Source organism: Hippoglossus stenolepis, chromosome 1 (assembly GCF_022539355.2).
Source record: "Hippoglossus stenolepis isolate QCI-W04-F060 chromosome 1, HSTE1.2, whole genome shotgun sequence".
NCBI classification, from domain to species: Eukaryota; Metazoa; Chordata; class Actinopteri; order Pleuronectiformes; family Pleuronectidae; genus Hippoglossus; species Hippoglossus stenolepis.
This window is the reverse complement of record NC_061483.1, coordinates 27,532,518-27,550,387: the sequence shown is the minus strand read 5'-3', so window position 1 is coordinate 27,550,387 and position 17,870 is coordinate 27,532,518. Positions and strand designations below refer to the sequence as shown.

General features: G+C 39.9%; 1 protein-coding gene across 2 annotated transcripts; it reads left to right on the top strand.

Annotated features, from left to right (window-relative positions):
• Positions 1 to 1,735: 1,735 nt before the first annotated feature.
• Positions 1,736 to 8,548, top strand: LOC118102764 (COUP transcription factor 2). 2 transcript variants are annotated; one of them, XM_035150445.2, is made up of 3 exons: positions 1,736 to 2,775; positions 4,059 to 4,583; positions 6,757 to 8,548. In XM_035150445.2, exons 1-3 carry the CDS (start codon positions 2,274 to 2,276, stop codon positions 7,029 to 7,031), a joined length of 1,302 nt encoding a protein of 433 aa, XP_035006336.1. In that variant the 5' UTR covers positions 1,736 to 2,273; the 3' UTR covers positions 7,032 to 8,548. The 2 variants fall into 2 exon arrangements, with proteins under 2 accessions (XP_035006336.1, XP_035005537.1); XM_035149646.2 differs by having other exon boundaries at positions 1,736 to 2,808.
• Positions 8,549 to 17,870: the final 9,322 nt, after the last annotated feature.

Here is a 17,870-nt window from a genome sequence, read left to right as displayed (position 1 = left end):
TCTGCTACTGCTGCATCATTATACTGTGCATCATAAAACAATATAATGTGATATAAGTTGTGTTGATTATAATTAGTGTATACTCAATGCGAGACATGTTAAATCTTTCCTCCAAGTTAGACACAGGAAAAATATACAAAACATAATGTGTGTGTTGAGTTAGTCCAGTGTGTGTAAACATTATGTTTGTGAGACTACAGGGTGTCTCTGGTGTTAAGGAAATGGATAAGATCAGACTTTTATTAGATTTCATATTGACTTTAGACACAGAGCATGATGCAATTATTTATTTTTGTATTTGTATTTTACGTTTAATCTTTTTGGTGGTTGTCAGAATCTTAATAAATGATAAAGAAAATATTTTTTAAACTACAGCAGGGACAGGCATGAAAACCAATAACATAATTAGGCCACTAGAGGTTGTCACAAATATTGGTAAAATTATTAATCATTCAATTAAATCAAACAATTATATAGCCAATAGCCAATATTCACAAAAAATATATAAAAAATTTAATTTTAACAGGGAAAATAAAACGTAAAAAACCTCTGAGTCACAAATGAGGGATCCCTCTTCCAGAACTTACAGAAGTGCCATAGATGCAGGAGATTCATTATATTTAAGTAAAGGAAACATCGCCAGTGTAAAAACGGTTGTAATTCTCAGAGAAATAACTTGCTTGTCACTATTTACACCAACACACTGTAAATGTTTGAAAAACTATTATAAATTCCATTTGACACATGCAAGTTGAAAACATAGACAATGTTCATATTGCATCCTCATAATAAAAAATATTAACAAGACAAAACAGAAAATGACAAATCCATATTATTCTGTCTTTTTCACTGACTGGTTTGGTTTATGGTAAATGCTCTGTATTTATAGAGCTCTTTTGTTGTCTTAAATTTATACAGTGCATCTATATGCAGTACTTTCTCTATTATGCATAACTCATACACTCGTCACAAGGGGCAATTCTGGACACTTCTTCAAGCAGAAAAAGGAAGACAGGCAATCAAATCGTCCACCGTCTGGTTACCTCCTGAGCCACAGCCACTTGTTTATTATGCACCAGTTTCTGAAATTTGTTTTATTCTGGATACTAATAAACTATTATTTGAAAAAAAACAAAAAACAGCAGCAGATGTGGGACAGCAGAAGCAAATTAAACACATTGTGTTTGTCCATATATGTTTGATAAACACTTTTAATAAAGTGTTACATACCATATGTTGGCCATTAGAAATGTATCTCATCAAGCCTTGAGAGTCCAGTGCACACTGTGCTATATAAGGTATTTTTAATGGCACTAGGTGGCATCAAATTACTGCAGTTAGAATCTGCAGCTTCTGTCTCTTCTCCTATATATGAGACTAATAGTGTGAGTATGTTATCTCAGGGCGGACTAGGCTATGACAGATGTCTGACAGACCAACACACACACGCACACACACACACACACACACGCACACACACACACACACACACACACACACACACACACACACACACACACACACACACACACACACACACACTGCAGGGTGTCCTGCTGAGGCCCCGCGCTGCCGCTGCTCCCAGACCAGCTTCCCCTGGCGTTAACTCCGCCCCACAAACAGAGACGTCACCCAAATCACAGCCGTGACGTGTGGACGCACCACTCTCCTCATCCGTCCCGGAGCAGAGCATCATCAAAATCATCATCCATCACCCCCATTCCCCCCTCTCTCTTTCTCTCGGTCTCTCTCTCCTCCCTCTCTCCGCTGTCTTTTTAATGTAACTTCTGACTGATCGGGGGAGCAGGCAGCGTCTGGAGAGCCTGGTCCGGAGACTCCATCACTGAGGAGGGATCTGCTCGGCTCGCACGCTATTCTCATTAAAGCTGGACACAGCGGACAGAGAGGATCACACTTCAGATGTGTTTGGGATACCGTGGTGGATTTGGCTCAGTGTTGTGCGTCTTCGTGTTTCCTCGGTGGATGATATTCTCTGCGTCTGAATGAAGCTTGTTTTTTGGATGCGCCTCGCGCCCAAGCTGTTTCTGGTGACTGCGCATTCTTTAATTGTGAAGTCGGGCGTGATCTTTTTATTAGCGTTATCCTGTGCGCCTTTTTCACGTTACATTCCAGGAGTGACTGTTTGATATTTACCACACGATGCCGCAGTTTCAATGAGCGCGTTTTAGCAGCCCACGCCAACAAATCCCGTGCGTTGATTATTGCGTAAAAATAGAAAAAGTTGGGCGCGCAAAGTTTTGGTGACGGTCGATATGGCTATGGTGGCGTGGAGAAGCACCGAGGGCGTCGGGGACACCCAGGGGACCCTCTCCTCCCCGGTGTCCCAGGTCGCGCCTCTGTCTCTGTCCGGGGAGATGACGGGACACATGAACCCGGCGCCCTCTCTGGAATTACCCCCGGCGGCTCCCCAGGGCGCACCGCAGCCCAACCCGTCCAGCGCCGCCACCGCGACCACCACCACCGGCGGCGGCAACAATAACAACAACACCTCCTCTTCCTCCTCCTCCTCCTCGTCCATGGACAAGCAGCAGAGCCAGCAAATCGAGTGCATCGTGTGCGGGGACAAATCCAGCGGGAAGCACTACGGACAGTTCACTTGTGAGGGATGTAAGAGCTTCTTCAAGCGCAGCGTCAGGAGGAACCTGAGCTACACCTGCAGGGCCAACAGGACCTGCCCCGTGGACCAGCACCACCGCAACCAGTGCCAGTACTGTCGCCTCAAGAAATGCCTGAAAGTCGGCATGAGGAGGGAAGGTACGCGCTGGCATCCTCCTCTTGTTGCTCTGGGTATTGACACATGAGCCGCTCAGCACCACACCTTACTGTCCAGACAATGTTCGGTGTCACACAGCACTGCGCGTTTGTCCACATTATTTACTTTGAACACAATAAACTCTAATTGTGCGCATGCTGCCTTTGTGTATAGGCTAGCTCGTATCTCCATCCGTCTGGACACAGGCATGTTGCCTTTGTCTTGTGCGCAGACTCCGGTTATTTCTGATGGAGCCTCTCACATATATTATTCTTCTGTTTGTATTCTGGTGTGTGTTCTGTGTCCTCATATCCCACAGATTAGTGCGCTCAGCTAGCATCCTCTAGCATGATGAGTGTGTTATTGTGGCTCCTCCTGTGTCCGTCTTACGCGGCCATTGTGTGTCAGAAACAGCCCGGAGCTGCGTTAAATGTCACATGTTCGGATACCAAACCAGAGCTGCGACCTTTTACTCTAGGTTTCCATGTTATTTCCGTTAAATTGTTGCCTTTATGTGCGTGACGTTTTCGGATTATGTGTGCGCATGTGGGCCGTGTTTATGTATGTGTAAGTAAGTGTGTGTGAGTGTGTATTTGTGCGTAGGCTATTCATAATGCATGCTGGTCGTACAGGCCCGAATGTAGCCGACTGTAGTCCACCATTACAGCCTCCAGAATAGAAGAGTTATATAATAAACGTTTTTCTTATTTTAAACCAATCCAAATAAACTTTAATAAAAAGTTAAACACCAAATAATAATAGTAATAAAATAAGGAGATTAAAACACTCACGCTTTGTATGGGCTATCAAAGGAAACAATTAAAGTTGACACAGCATTAAAAAAAATAGGTATCTGCGGTTTTGGCCTTGAATTTAAAACATTAGGATGGAAAATAAAAAATACCCACAACCCGGCTGAAACACCTCGCAGGTCGTGGCCTACAAACAGGCTGACTTTCGTGCAGCACCTCCATTATTAAATAATGCATGCATATATATATATATATATATATAAAATACCATGTATTATTTCCTAACAACGCTGAATGTCTGTCCTGGAGCTGCCTGAAAGTGACTGGTGTCCATGTCTGAAGAGCCAGTCCACCATGGGCTACCACTCAACTATAATGGCTACAAAAAGGGGGAGAGGGTGTGTGTGTATGGGGGTGTATATGATTTCTAACAGTTTTGATAAACATCTCTTTTTGAAAGATGTATTTAACTCTTTCTGTTTCCATCTGTGATGCTTCTTGACTTTTTGGTTGGTTTGTTTTATTTGTTGCAGCTGTCCAGAGAGGCAGGATTCCCACCCAGTCTTACCACGGCCAGTTCGCCCTGACGAACGGAGACCCTCTGCAGTGTCACTCCTACCTATCGGGATACATCTCCCTGCTGCTGCGGGCCGAGCCCTACCCGACCTCCAGGTTCGGCTCTCAGTGTCTGCAGAGCAACAACCTCATGGGCATCGAGAACATCTGCGAGCTGGCGGCCCGCATGCTCTTCAGCGCCGTGGAGTGGGCCCGCAACATCCCCTTCTTCCCGGACCTGCAGGTGCCGGACCAGGTGGCCCTGCTCCGCCTCACCTGGAGCGAACTGTTCGTGCTGAACGCCGCCCAGTGCTCCATGCCCGTCCACGTGGCCCCGCTGCTGGCCGCCGCCGGCCTGCACGCCTCGCCGATGTCCGCGGACCGGGTGGTGGCCTTCATGGACCACATCCGGGTCTTCCAGGAGCAGGTGGAGAAGCTGAAGGTGCTGCACGTGGACTCTGCGGAGTACAGCTGCATCAAGGCCATCGTGCTGTTCACCACAGGTAAACCCTCCGTCGGTCTGTCTGTCTGTCTGTACGTGCAAACATGGAGGCCTCAGGCTGAGCCCTGCTGCAGGAGCTGAAGAAATTATGTCCAACAGCAGTTTGAACTAAATAAAAGTAGTTAAAGGGAGAAAGACAAATAAATGTATATTAATATATCAGTCTAAGCTGCATTGTGCACAACATGGCCGAACTGAGTGGTTGAGAAAAGCGTCGCACATAATAAATCATTTTGTAACGGAGATCACCATCAGTTAAATACAATAGGTTTCTGTAAAGAACAAATATTTAGATAATGATGGTGGTGTGAAGACTTGACGACACAAAAGCTGGTTAAAATCCCTGAATAGCCTGTTTACCTAGATTTGTTGTACAACAACATACAGTATATAACCAATGCCCTACAGAATGTGTATTTTCGTGTTATAAAAAAATTAAAAATAAATAAATGTCCCCCACGTTTAATAAAAAAATTGGGGTTGTTAAAATTAGGGCTAGTGTTTTCAGATGGGGTTTCCTTACTTAAAAAATATTAAATAAGTAAATTAAATAAATAAATACATTTAAAACGTTTATTTTAAAATAAAGTTAAAATGTGATCTGACCTCCAGGGTCATTATACAGACGAAAACGAAACGTTAAAAAAGAAGAAAAAAAAAAGAATATATATGTATGTTCATTTTGTTTTCTTTCTCATTGAAAATCATTTTCTTCATATAACTTACATACTTTCTTTACTACTGAGACCAACATTAAAATTATAAGCTCATACAGCCTTAAAGAAGCACAATTACTCCCATCAGAATTGTAAAGTGTGTTTTTACTCCAACATTTAAGGGGCTGCTTTTAAGATTAGTTGAGTTTACAAACAGCATCGAATCCCTGCAGCCACTAAAATGTAAAACACTTAGAATGAATCATCCAGTGAACAAATGAAACAGGACTGGCTATTTAGCGTCTGATATTTAACATTTAATATTTAATTATTTTGTTGATGAGTATTTCATTAAATAGAGTCTTTACCTAATTCAAATATAATTTTCTCCAAATAGAAAACCCCTAAATTCACTTATAATTTGTCATATTTAAATTTTGCAAGTAAATATATTTATTTATTTATTAATGTTATTCAGTTGCTTTAAAAATGAATGACACAAATGCTATGATATATATTTATTCATACTATACAATTGTTACGTCTTTGGATTTAGCTTACAGTTAACTCTTAGACCTTGATAATCACTGCATTGATGAATGCATACTAGTTATTTCAGAGCCTTTTTCATCAGTCACAATGTTTGACTGTTGGATCCAAAGGACAAATGGCAGCAGAGTAAAAAATAAAACAGGTCTCTCATGTAGGTCTATTTCAGTCCCCATGAGCACATCCAAACACGTGTCCTTAAACTGGGACACAGTAGCCATTCTTTAACCCCTGCTGCCATCCGGCCTGCAGCACTACAGTACAAACACAGGGTGTACACACGTAGTGTGTGGAAATACTACGTGAAGGAAGGAGCGCAGTCGATGATGTGGCTGGACTATTGATACATCAGCATTGTTTCCTTATCTATATGTTCTGAACTTCTATATTTGATGGTAGGATTAGCGTCATCTTTGATCCTTGATGGCCACAGATTGATTAGATATCAACTCATCACAATAGGTCAACTGGAGGCAGATTTGTTTTTCTCCACCATTGTGTTTTCAGCACAGTAGCGATTCTGAGGGCAAATTCATTTTTCTTACTTTTTAACAACCTTGCACTTGTATAATATTACCTGACCATGTTTGACTGACTGATTTACTCTGTTCAATATTATACACAGTTAGTAATGTATCCACTCTACTGATCTCTTACTTCTGTTACTAAGGATGAACAAGATAAACTGCCGTTCGCTGTCCTGTCTTTTCCTTTATATTCTTAATCAGAGCTGTTACCTCACTCAGTGATTTTTCAAAACATATAACTAATGTTTGCTTCTGGTAGTTTTTTCATCTTGTGATGATCATAGTTCACCCATTTTTCATTAAACTTTAAATTAGCCACTGATTTCCTCCTGTCTTTCCTCTGCTGTGTAGTCACTGACCTAATTAGAATATTGCTGCTGATCCTTTCTATGCCTGAGCCACTGGTCTTGACTTCTTCTCCTTCTGTGCTCTCTGTCTGTAGATGCTTGTGGTCTCTCAGATGTGGCCCACGTGGAGGGTCTGCAGGAGAAATCCCAGTGCGCTTTAGAGGAGTACGTAAGGAGCCAGTACCCCAACCAGCCCAACAGGTTTGGGAAGCTGCTGCTCCGCCTGCCTTCCCTCCGCACTGTCTCGTCTTCTGTCATAGAGCAGCTTTTCTTCGTGCGTCTGGTGGGGAAAACCCCCATAGAGACTCTGATAAGGGACATGCTGCTGTCCGGCAGCAGCTTCAACTGGCCTTACATGCCCATTCAGTAGAGGAGAAGGCGGCAGTGGTGCTGCTAAGGTCAGGAAAGGTCTCACACCTCAAACCGAGTCATTTCAGAGGCTGCAGCTTAAAATCTGTTGATTTGAACAAGGGAAAAATAAACTGCCAGTGAAATGAGATAATAACAGAAATTTTCAAGTAAATTTTTTTATTTAGTTTGAACATGTTCTTGATTCCTGAGGAGTGACCTGCCTTATGCTGTTTTTTTATGTTTCCAGAAAGATCTGTGAAACAAATTCACCTTTTGGGCAGTGAGGAATCACCCGACCACACTGGCAGAAATTTTAATTTGTTCAAAGAGGGAAAAAATATTCATGTGATGAAATGATGGACCTTTTTTATAGTGTGGTGACCACTCAGTCTGTTTTTTTTGGAATAACAAACAATATTTATTCAAACCCTTTGTGTATATTTATCGTGCTTGTAAATTATGTTTTTAATGTTTCATGTATTTTTGACCTGGCCAGTGAGAAAACTGCAGGGATTGTCTCGTGTCGATCAGTTTTTTTTTTCTTTCTTTTGTTTGTTTCATACCTTCCAGACTTGGCACTTTGGACTAAAGGAACGTTTCAGAAAGATTTAACACAAGTGTTTGAAACCCAGCCTAAATGTGTACCAACAGAATGGTGAGATTAATGCTGTGTTTTAGTAACTTTGGAAACTGCACTTCTCATGATCAGTGTTAGGTTGCGCCAAGTAATGCATTACTTGTTAATCTTTGCATAGATAGTATCATTACGTAATATTTCCTGCAATATTTTACTATTCTCTGGCAGATCAAATAATTTCTTCCATTTCTACTATTTTGCATTCTACAAATAACATGAGAAAAGTTTATTTTTTTCTCCCTTGAATGATCAGAAACCAGGTTTCTCATCACATGTATGAATTGAACCGAGAAATTCAGCTTTTCTTTTCATGTCTCATCTGAACAAAGTTTATAATGAGGCTAAATGTGGCAAAAACTAATAAGAGGTTGGAGGCTGAATGTTTGCTAAGCTGTACATTAATGTGACATTTTAATATTTAGAGGCGCGAAATGAAGAAAACTGTTTTTTTTCCTCATATAACTTTTTACAGTGAAAAGTAATGACATTACTCTACAGGATTAATGAGTGATGCATTACCACACACTTCTAATTCATTTATGTTTCCAGGTGTTTTACACTGACTGTCTGAGAGAGATTTAAAGAGCACAGGGCCTGATGTATAACTACAGTGTGAACTGTGCACAACTTCCCAGGTCAAATCTATTTCATTAGAATTCATGCGTTTATGAGCCCAGGCCGCTAAATGGCACAATTGACCACTGCAGGGTATATTTGCTGAATTGAAAATGTGTGTCTATGTGTGTGTGCGTGTGTGTATGAGTGTGTATTTGTGTTTACTTCTTTTTGACAACCACTCTGATGTACTGTGAAAGCATATTGGTTAACATATTGGTACCATATTAAATTATAACTCAAGATTTATAAATAAAGTGTATTTGATTTATTTTGCCATTTCAGTTCTGTGTTGTTTGTGACTGCCCCCCCCCCACCCCACCTGAAAGAAAATGTGTGTTTTATACATGTATGTGTCACTAAACACACGAGAGTGTGTGCTGAAACGGAGTGAGAAAATGAAAGTCCCACATAGCTGTCTGCTGCTCTGGAGCCTGTTTCTGACTGTAATGTTGTCACTAATCAGACATTTTAATCAAACTAATTGCTCTCCATTGAGAGGCTTTATGTGTGTGTCAGGATTTATTTGATTTTGCTGTATTTGAAGACCTCCTGCAGGAAAACATTTAACTTGTCTCCAACTGTAACGCTAGATTGGGCTTGATCAGGCAGTTAACCAACGGAAACACATTTAAAACTGTGAAACACTTAGGGACATACTGTTGACCCTGCATGCATTCATTATATTTTTGCCCAGCAGCTGATGCAGGTTTTAGATCTTGTGCTGGTTTTTCATATCTTATTCTTTAGACAGTTACGGGACCAAAGTAAATTTGTGCATATTAATCAACATTCAAAGTTAAAAAAAAAGTGAAACAAACAAAAACAAACAAAAAAACACATATTATTGTGGGACGGACCAGATATAACACTTATGGTACAGCATAAAACTATACAACCTCCAGTTAAACAGTGCCAAAATATGAGCAATAAAATTTATTTTTCAAGTTAAAAATCTATTGTTATCCGTTTTCTCGACTTATCACTGACTTAACACCTCTTAACAAACACTCAGTTTTACTGTGCAGTGATCCATTGATTGATAGAGGTGGTTAAACTGTGCATGAGGGAGGAGAGCAGCATGAACATGGATTTCTAATGGTGTCTGTGTTGGCAGATTGAGGGACAGAGAGGATTAGAGCAGCTTCTTTGCTTCTTAGCGGACAGAGAGCTAATGAGGGGCCCCCGAGTGCTCTGTCACTGCAGTTTACCCTGAGGAGGATGAAGCTGGGCGCTGCACGGCCCCGAGCTCCCCGACGAGCCGGAGGGCCAACATGAAACATGGAGCACTTTCCCACACACGGACAGGTCCACATGGAGAAACACGGAGGACCAGTTCATTAGAAGACCCTCAACTGTTGCTCCAGTGGATTTTCATTCGAGACTGGTCCAGGTCTACTGTTTGTGCGGAGCTGAGGCCGGTCAGTCATCACACAGCATTGTTCACACTCAGCCAATCAGCTGTCAGGACAGGAAGCAACCAATCTGAATTTTAAAATATAGATACTCCCTAAAATCAAATGAGGAATTACCATTCAACTTAAAGCATATAAACAATGTTATATCTAATAAGAAATAACGTGAATCAAATCAAATAATAATAATCAAGCTGTCAATAATCAAAACTATATATTCACCCTAAATGTTTATTTCAGTCTCTGTGTGTGTGTGTGTGTGTGTGTGTGTGTGTGTGTGTGTGTGTGTGTGTGTGCGTGCGCGCGCGCGTGCGCGTGTGTGTAATGTTATTTATTATTATTTTTACTTAAAACACTATAATGCAGTTCTCCAGCGTTGTTGAGGACGCTTCTGGAAATTAGTGGAAAACTAAAAATGTGTTAAAGACGAGTTACATGTGGCATTAAAACCATATATAGATATTTCAGGAGTGAATTAGAAACAGCCCAACATCAAATATTGTTGAGGTGATATAGGCTGTATGAAGATATAGTAATAATGTGGTATTGTATTGATCTCTCACTGCCTACGTGTGCATCGCTGCCTGTTTCGTGTTAACTGCAGATATGTTGACAAATAAGTTTGACTTCCTCCTTCTGATATTTGAGCTTTTCAGCCGAGTGGTAAAATAAGAATCCGTCTCATAATATTGCCTGTATAAATTACTATGTAAAGTTAAATGAAATATACTTGGTGGTGGCTGCTCTACTGAAGTTTATTTGTTATGTGACATGAATGCGCACTGGAGCTTCTGAAATCATTTCAATGGCACGTTTAAACCGACAATTACCACTCTCACATATAATTAGCCGGCATTTCAACACACACAGTCGGTTTTGCATTATCACAGATATATATATAATGGGATAATGCAAAATAAACAAATAAACAAATAAATACATTTGTGTACAAAAGTACAATGAAAAATACAGCTTTAATTAAGTTTGTTTTAACTGTGCACAAAGTCATCATGGCTACATTACCTGTTGTAAAGTAAGAGGAGCTTTACAGTGGTGAAAACCTGAATATTTAATCCCACATTTCGTTTTATTTTCCTTGAACAAGCAGACGAGGAAAATCCGACTTGTCCGTTGGCTTTTTCTCACCGGTTCCCGTTTTTATTTTGAGCAATTCATTCGTTTAAGGTCTTTATTCTCAGTCTGTGGTAGAGTTGAGCTCATTGTGGGATTCATGCCCTTTAATAACTGTAACGGAAAACGTATAAAACAAATAAGTTGATAATTATGACGCTGTAGAATAGTGTTGAGCCTCGAGATGAGAGCTGAGGTTGAAATATGAGTTGAGAAAGAACTTAATTCATGTCTGATCTAAACTAACACCCACCGTTCATTTTATACATTTACATACGTGAAGAGAGAAGTTTCAATGTTATTATTATTATTTCTATTATAGGTGTTTTTTCAAGTTTACAGTGTGGCACTATAATAAGCTGCTTCATTCCTTCTTCCACAGGTCATGCAAATAGGAAACTTTTTTTACCTGGATTTATTTTTAAATGACAATTATTATTATTATTATTTTTCATCATATGCATAAGCTATTTTTTTTACATTTTAATCCACAGTCTCTATTGTGAAAAACAATTCAAAATTTTTTTTCTTTATGGAAACACTTTCATTACCTTAAAAAACAATAAACATTAAAAAATAGTGTAATAATAGAGAGTGTGTGTGGCTTGGGCACTTACAATTTTTTAATTTTACACTGTGGTATTCATGACTTTATATTTACACATATTTTTATTGTGTCGGGTGGTATTGTATTTGTATTTAATTTTATTATATACAATTCTGTATCTCTGCATCTATCTGATTATTTAATAATCTATTTTGGGGGCTTTCATTGTGAAGATTGTAAAGGTGACAAAGCGCCGCAGATTAGGAACAACTGTACATTTTCAAACTTGTATTATAGTACTTATATTAAAAAACAGACCATTACTTGAGGCCTGGAGCCAAAATAACAAGAATAATATTAATAAATAATCTTTTATTTTGCCAGATTTACATTTATTTTATTTTGCCACAACAGGAGTCTAAACAACCACATTAAATATTGTAGAGGCCATAAAGTAAAAGTTGCTGCTTGTCCCTGCAGGAGGTGGCTTCAGTAAATGTGTCACTATGTCAGACTCTGGACGTTCAGGACAATTAAAAGCACTTTGCTCACATGGCGCTCCATCTTTACTGGGAGCTGCCATTAAACAGACCTGAAGGCTAATTCATCCGAGAAGCAGCTTCACAATTTGTGCAGAAAGAAAATCTATGAAACCTTGTCAGATCAGAGAAACACCTTCTTTCATCAGGTGATCAGTGGCTTACAAGACACATTTTAGTCTTTGCCTCTCTGAATTAGGTGAGGTCAAACTCAAAATCATTCTTTCATCGTCTTCATATATAAATATAATATACACACACACACACACACACACACACACACACACACACACACACACACACACACACACACACACACACACACACACACACACACACACACACATATATGGGAATATTTAAGTTGCTGAGAAAAGAGAACAAGCTCATTCCTTCTTTCTTTTTTTCTTCTCCTTGTCCCCAAATTGCCCTTCTAATCCTGTTCTATGTGTCAGACTGACATCACGCCACCCTGGCTCCCTGCTCTGATGTCTTCAAGCTGACACGGTGAATCAAGAGGTTCCTCTGGCTCCCTCCACTGACCTTTGACCCCAGGCTGCCCTTTCCCCTGACACTGGCTAAAGTGAAGGGTGACACGATCACGGTGAGTTGTTCAGGAACGACGAGCCGAGGGGAGTCACGCCACCAGAATCTCGTACAGTCAACATTATATTTTATGTTATTTACCAAAACCTGACGAGTGAGGTCGTTGTATTAATCATCTTTAAAGGAACATTGACCTCAAACGCCCACTGACACAATTCAATTTGTGCTTTGCTTGGAATTGGGTCTTATCCGCCATTTTTTTCTCTTCTCTTTCTCTCTCTTGAAATGTACAGTGAGGCAGGCTCAGCTCCAACGATTGTGCCACGCCTCAGCGAGCCCATCTCATGGAAACAAAAATCTTAAAAGCAGTGAATATGGGAGGAAGCCTGTCTGCTGAGGAACCCCCTCGCAAAATATTTCTGCAATGGGGGGTTGTGGGTGGGGGTGGGGGAAGCACCAATCAACTCAAGGAGTGTACAAAGAGCGGTCTGTTGTTGCTAAGAGACAGATGCAGAATAACCTCCATGAGAAACCTGACCATGACCCTTCCTCCTCCTCCTCCTCCTCCTCCTCTTAAACAGTCTCCCTCTCCTTCCCAATTACTACAGAACATTAAAGCCCACCTCCATCACATTAAAGCTGCAAGCGAGGGAGGTGGGGGATGTTTTAAGAAGTAGCTGCACATGAAGATTTGAGGTTATTTTGTCCGCCCCAGAAACAATCCAGTTTGAGTTGTTTTTTTCTTAGCAGAGAGAACGAATGTGGTTTGGGTGCAGCAGGCTTGAACGGTTGTGATGTTGGTGTGCTGTGTGCCTGCTGGTGTGTGGGCGGAGTTTGGGCTGGATAAGGAGAGGGTGGGGCGCACAGGCAGAGGGATTCTGTCACACGAATGAGAAGATGAAGATCTGACAGAGAGGTGGCAGGAAGTTCAGTTTAGACGAGGCCCGTCGATTAGTGCGTCTGTGGCTGACAGGTGGAATCCCAGGGGAGCGTCTGTCACTGCAGTCTGCTGCCAGGCCCGGCCACAGCAGCAGCAGCAGCAGCAACGCCACCATAGGAGACACCCATTGCAGGGGCGGGGATTCGCCACAGACAGGGTGGCACCTCATTGGCCTGGTCCTGGCAGCCCGGCCTCCTATAGTCAGAGCCTAGATTAAAGCTTTATTGTGGACAAAAAGCAGGGCGAAAGTCATGTTAATCCCCCCCGACTAATACATTGCTATATCAGTGATCTGTTTTTACAACACGATCCAAACAAGCTTCCTGGAACGGGTATTAATCTAAATGAGGGCACAATAGATTTTTGAGCCTGTGCAAAATAGTCTTTTTTTTTTGTTTATTTTTAATACTTACTGTTGCAGCAGTGCATGTGACACTGAACAGCACAGTGAGGAGAGGGCCTCTGCTGTTGCTAAGATCCATTAAGATGCAAATCTTCCTGTTTGGACAGTTTTTTTCTCTCTCTGGCAGGCTACTGGGGTGAAAAGGATAAAAATCATACTGGGATAAAGAAAAACATGCCAACAATTAAATCAGACAGTATGGCAGCATGAGAGAGTCTGAGACAAATGCAGGATTCACTGGAGTTCTGGTTTTATTAAAGACCTAAATGAAATGTTGGCTCCTTGTTGAAGATCTATACATGTTGTTTAAAGTCTTTAAAAATAGTCATGACAGATAGTAGATCCATTTTTAACGAATAACTTATTTTAAAGGTCCTGGAATGTCAGTGTCGAATATCACTATTACTGTGTTATTGACACTAATTTAAGTCCAGTTCAATTCAATTTAATTTGTATAACGCCAATTCCCAACATGCATTACCTCAAGGCACTTAAGGTCGAAACCTCACAACATAACAGTTCACACACCAAGCAAACACTTGGATTGTAAAGGAGGTTTTCAAATCATCTACTTAAAGCTGCCATAATCAATGTTTTTCTTACTCACAACAATATGTCAAAAGATTTTTCTATCATAGAGAGCAGCTCCTCTCTGTTTAATGAAGAGTTTCTCTGTTGCAGACTGCAGCAACTGTTTTCACTGGAAAAACAGCAGTTGATGGAAATAATTAAGTAAATATTGTTTATTTTGTACATTACTTAGAAAACACTATTTTCTTAATAAAGCTGCACTATAACGAGCAAAATATTTCGAACCGGACAAATATATGCAACCAATGTTCTTGACAAACCATGAAAAGCTCAACAACTCCTCAGTTCAGACATTTGATCTATTATGTCATGTGTTTCTGAAAGTGTGTTGGCACATGTGACTCAGAGTAATCATATGTAAACTGCTACCTTGTGGCCATTATGGAAATAATATCTTCAAAATTAATTGTAGGTTCAATAATAGTCAAATAAATATATCCGATAAAAAAGGTTTGGATCAATATTTATCATCTCTCACTCATGAATTGCACCACTGAGACACTGGTAAACATTAAATCCAAAACGTTGGTCATTTCACTGTTAAATATTTTGTCTTCATTGTTTCAGCTCTGTTCAGAAAAAGTCTTGCATAAAAAAACACTGTATCACATCTGATTCCTGAGAGTTTCAGCTCTAATGACAAACTACAACATCCTGACTATCTACTGTGAAACCACACATCTAAAAATAGAATCAATATAAATGTACAGCTAAAATAATAACATTGCTCTTAATAAACACTGTCTATCCATATATTGTATTTTGGGCAGTTTGAATAATTTTGTATTGCTTTTATTCAAGTTTTTTAAGAACATTAAACAGGTTGAACAGCTGCGTTTCAGGGTTTATCTCTGTGACCTCTGAGGACCGAGGGCCACTTTGAGGGGGACACCAAACTAAGAGATGAATGTCTCAGTGACTGAGGGGAGGGGTGGGTGATTCGTGAGGACCCTGTTGAGCCCGTAGAGACGTGTCGGTGCACTGATAACACGGGGGAACCCTCGTGTACATTTCTCTGCTGTGTTTGCTGTTGCCTACAGCGTAGCATTGTTCCTAATCCCAACAAAGACAGGGAGACTCTGATTCCTCCTCAGTACTTGTAAATCATCAATGATCATTCATGGGTCACAGGAATATTGTCCGTGTGCTGTGACCTCTGACCCCTTGATCTCCTGACTACTGGTTGTTTGTGATCTCGCTGTGGAGGCAATTGGAGAGAGCGGATGTGTAAATAAGCTTAATGACTCAAATGTAACTTGTTTTAATACAAGAGTTGTTGGTTTTTCAGATTTTTTATTTTCTTATTGCTAAGGACTGTTTTTTGCTGGGACATATGGGATGGGGGTGGGGCGAAAATCTATTTTAAAGTGAGAGAAAATGCAATACAATATGTAGCTTTGCAACCTGAGAGTGTAAAAAATAAACAGCTTGAATGTTGTTAAACTTTTACAAGTTCGTGACGATAAACTGCTGCAGCCTCAGCTCATCTCTGATGCTTTGAGACTCATCACCTCATGATCGTGCACCACCGCCAACTGCTCAAGTTACAGTTCACATTTATAATTCTCCACACTTTTGTATTATATACAGTGAAGACTTTGAAGGAATTCCATAAAAAGTATTAACTGTCTTCTGTCATAATTAGCACTTTACATTTTTAAGTTGTGTCCAAAAACGTGTTTATTGAGGTCGCAGTGACCTTGACCTTTGAACCCTGAAGTCCAGGATGTCAACACAAATGAGGGGAAATGAATCTTAATCCACCAGTTTGTGCATTGGGTTTGCGTGCAAAGTATCTCCCTTTAGATGTGTTATGTAATGGGAGGCTGTAAGCTGTTATATAATAAGAGACTAAGTGAAATGTACTTAAAATAGAGGGTTCCAGGATTTGTTTTTTCTCTCACATCCACAATTGGGTTTTTTCTCTTTAACATCTGTAGGAGAGCAAACAATTTTAAGTAAAAACTAAATATTAATTTCACAATGTTAAATTAAGCCTCACCCATGTGGACTGTGGTTTAAAGCTGCAGCAGAGGTCATGGTATGAAATGTGGCTGATTTATTTATTTTGACACAATTGTCACAGTGTTTTCATAAAATGGTAAAAACGCATAGAAATAAAATATTAAGGGAAAAGAAACAATTTCACTGTTGCAGTTAAACAGAATATTGATGTGATGTTTTTGCTCTGAGCCAAAAACTGATTCTTTTTTTTTTTTGTATCCAGTGTTGTCCATTTGAGCTTCACATAGCTGGCTCTCCAGACAGAGAGGCTTCTCTTGGTGGCCTCTCAGTGTGTGGAGGAATGTATCTGAGAGGAAACAATAGGCATAAAAAACTGAATATGACATGGCTGACCCAACACAGAGAGGGGAATCGGGTTTGGGTTGAGCTCACTGATTGAAGAAAACAAATTGGGAATGTGTATCAAAAATCCTGAAATCTCTGATAAACATTTTGGTGTATTTTTTTTATTTATGCTGACACACTTCACAAGAAATATAGAACCACACATACAGGACATGTGGCCAATATAGAGTCCAAGTAATGCAATAAACAAGCTGATGTAAAATGCACATCACTGTTTTTGGTTGGTTGGTTGGTTGTTTTGTTTGTTTGTCAGCAGGATTAAGCAAAAACAACCAAACCGATTTCCACGAAACTTGGTGGAAAGATGGAACATGGGCCAAGAAAGAACCCAATACATTTTAGTGTCAATCTGCACAATTAATTTTCTCTTTCTTTAACATTGTGTGCCTGTTTCCCTAGGGACAATTCATGAATCTTGATGAAAAGAAAAAAAATCTGGACTATTAAACAGACTGATATTTATGAGTTTGTGCAATTTGGTGCAGATCAATATAAAAATCTGGATCTAGTGGATTTGTAAAAGCTTTATTCAACTGCTGTACGGTAACAAATTTTGGCGCTGATATCCGGACAAAGGGGCGGATCCAGGGATTTCTTTAACATTGCGAGATAGGGCCTTTTGTTGGAGGTGTGAGTTCTATCAAGTGCCAGTTTGAGCTGCTTTGTCAAACACAAACTGACACATCAATATAGAACCAATCAATAATATGGGGCTTTTGTGGTCTGAGTCATTCACATATTAATTACCTCAGCCAAGTAGGTTATGATTTCATCTGCATTTGTTTGTTTGCTAGTAGCATTCAGCAAAAACTACTGGACTTAAAATACAGAACTTGGTATAAAGACGTGGTATGAGTCAAGAAAAAAACTCATTAAATTTTGGTGCAAATCCAGGAATCACTTCCTTTAACATTGTGAGACAGGATGTTTTCCAACATTTGTATTGATTTCTCAGATAATTATTTGTAAATCATGATGAAAAAATTCAGACATATTTATGGGACTGATGTTTATGAGTGTGTGCAATTTTGTGCAGATCCAAATAAAAATCTGGATCTAGTGGATTTAAATGTGTTTTTATAGAATAGTTTTTTTCAGCCATTGCATGGTAACAAATAGGATTA

Coding starts and splice junctions, on each gene's coding strand:
- LOC118102764 (XM_035149646.2), top strand. CDS start 2,274: ATGGCTATGGTGGCGTGGAGAAGCACCGAGGGCGTCGGGGACACCCAG. Junction 2,809..4,058: donor TCCTCCTCTTGTTGCTCTGG/GTATTGACACAT, acceptor TATTTGTTGCAG/CTGTCCAGAGAGGCAGGATT. Junction 4,584..6,756: donor CATCGTGCTGTTCACCACAG/GTAAACCCTCCG, acceptor CTCTGTCTGTAG/ATGCTTGTGGTCTCTCAGAT.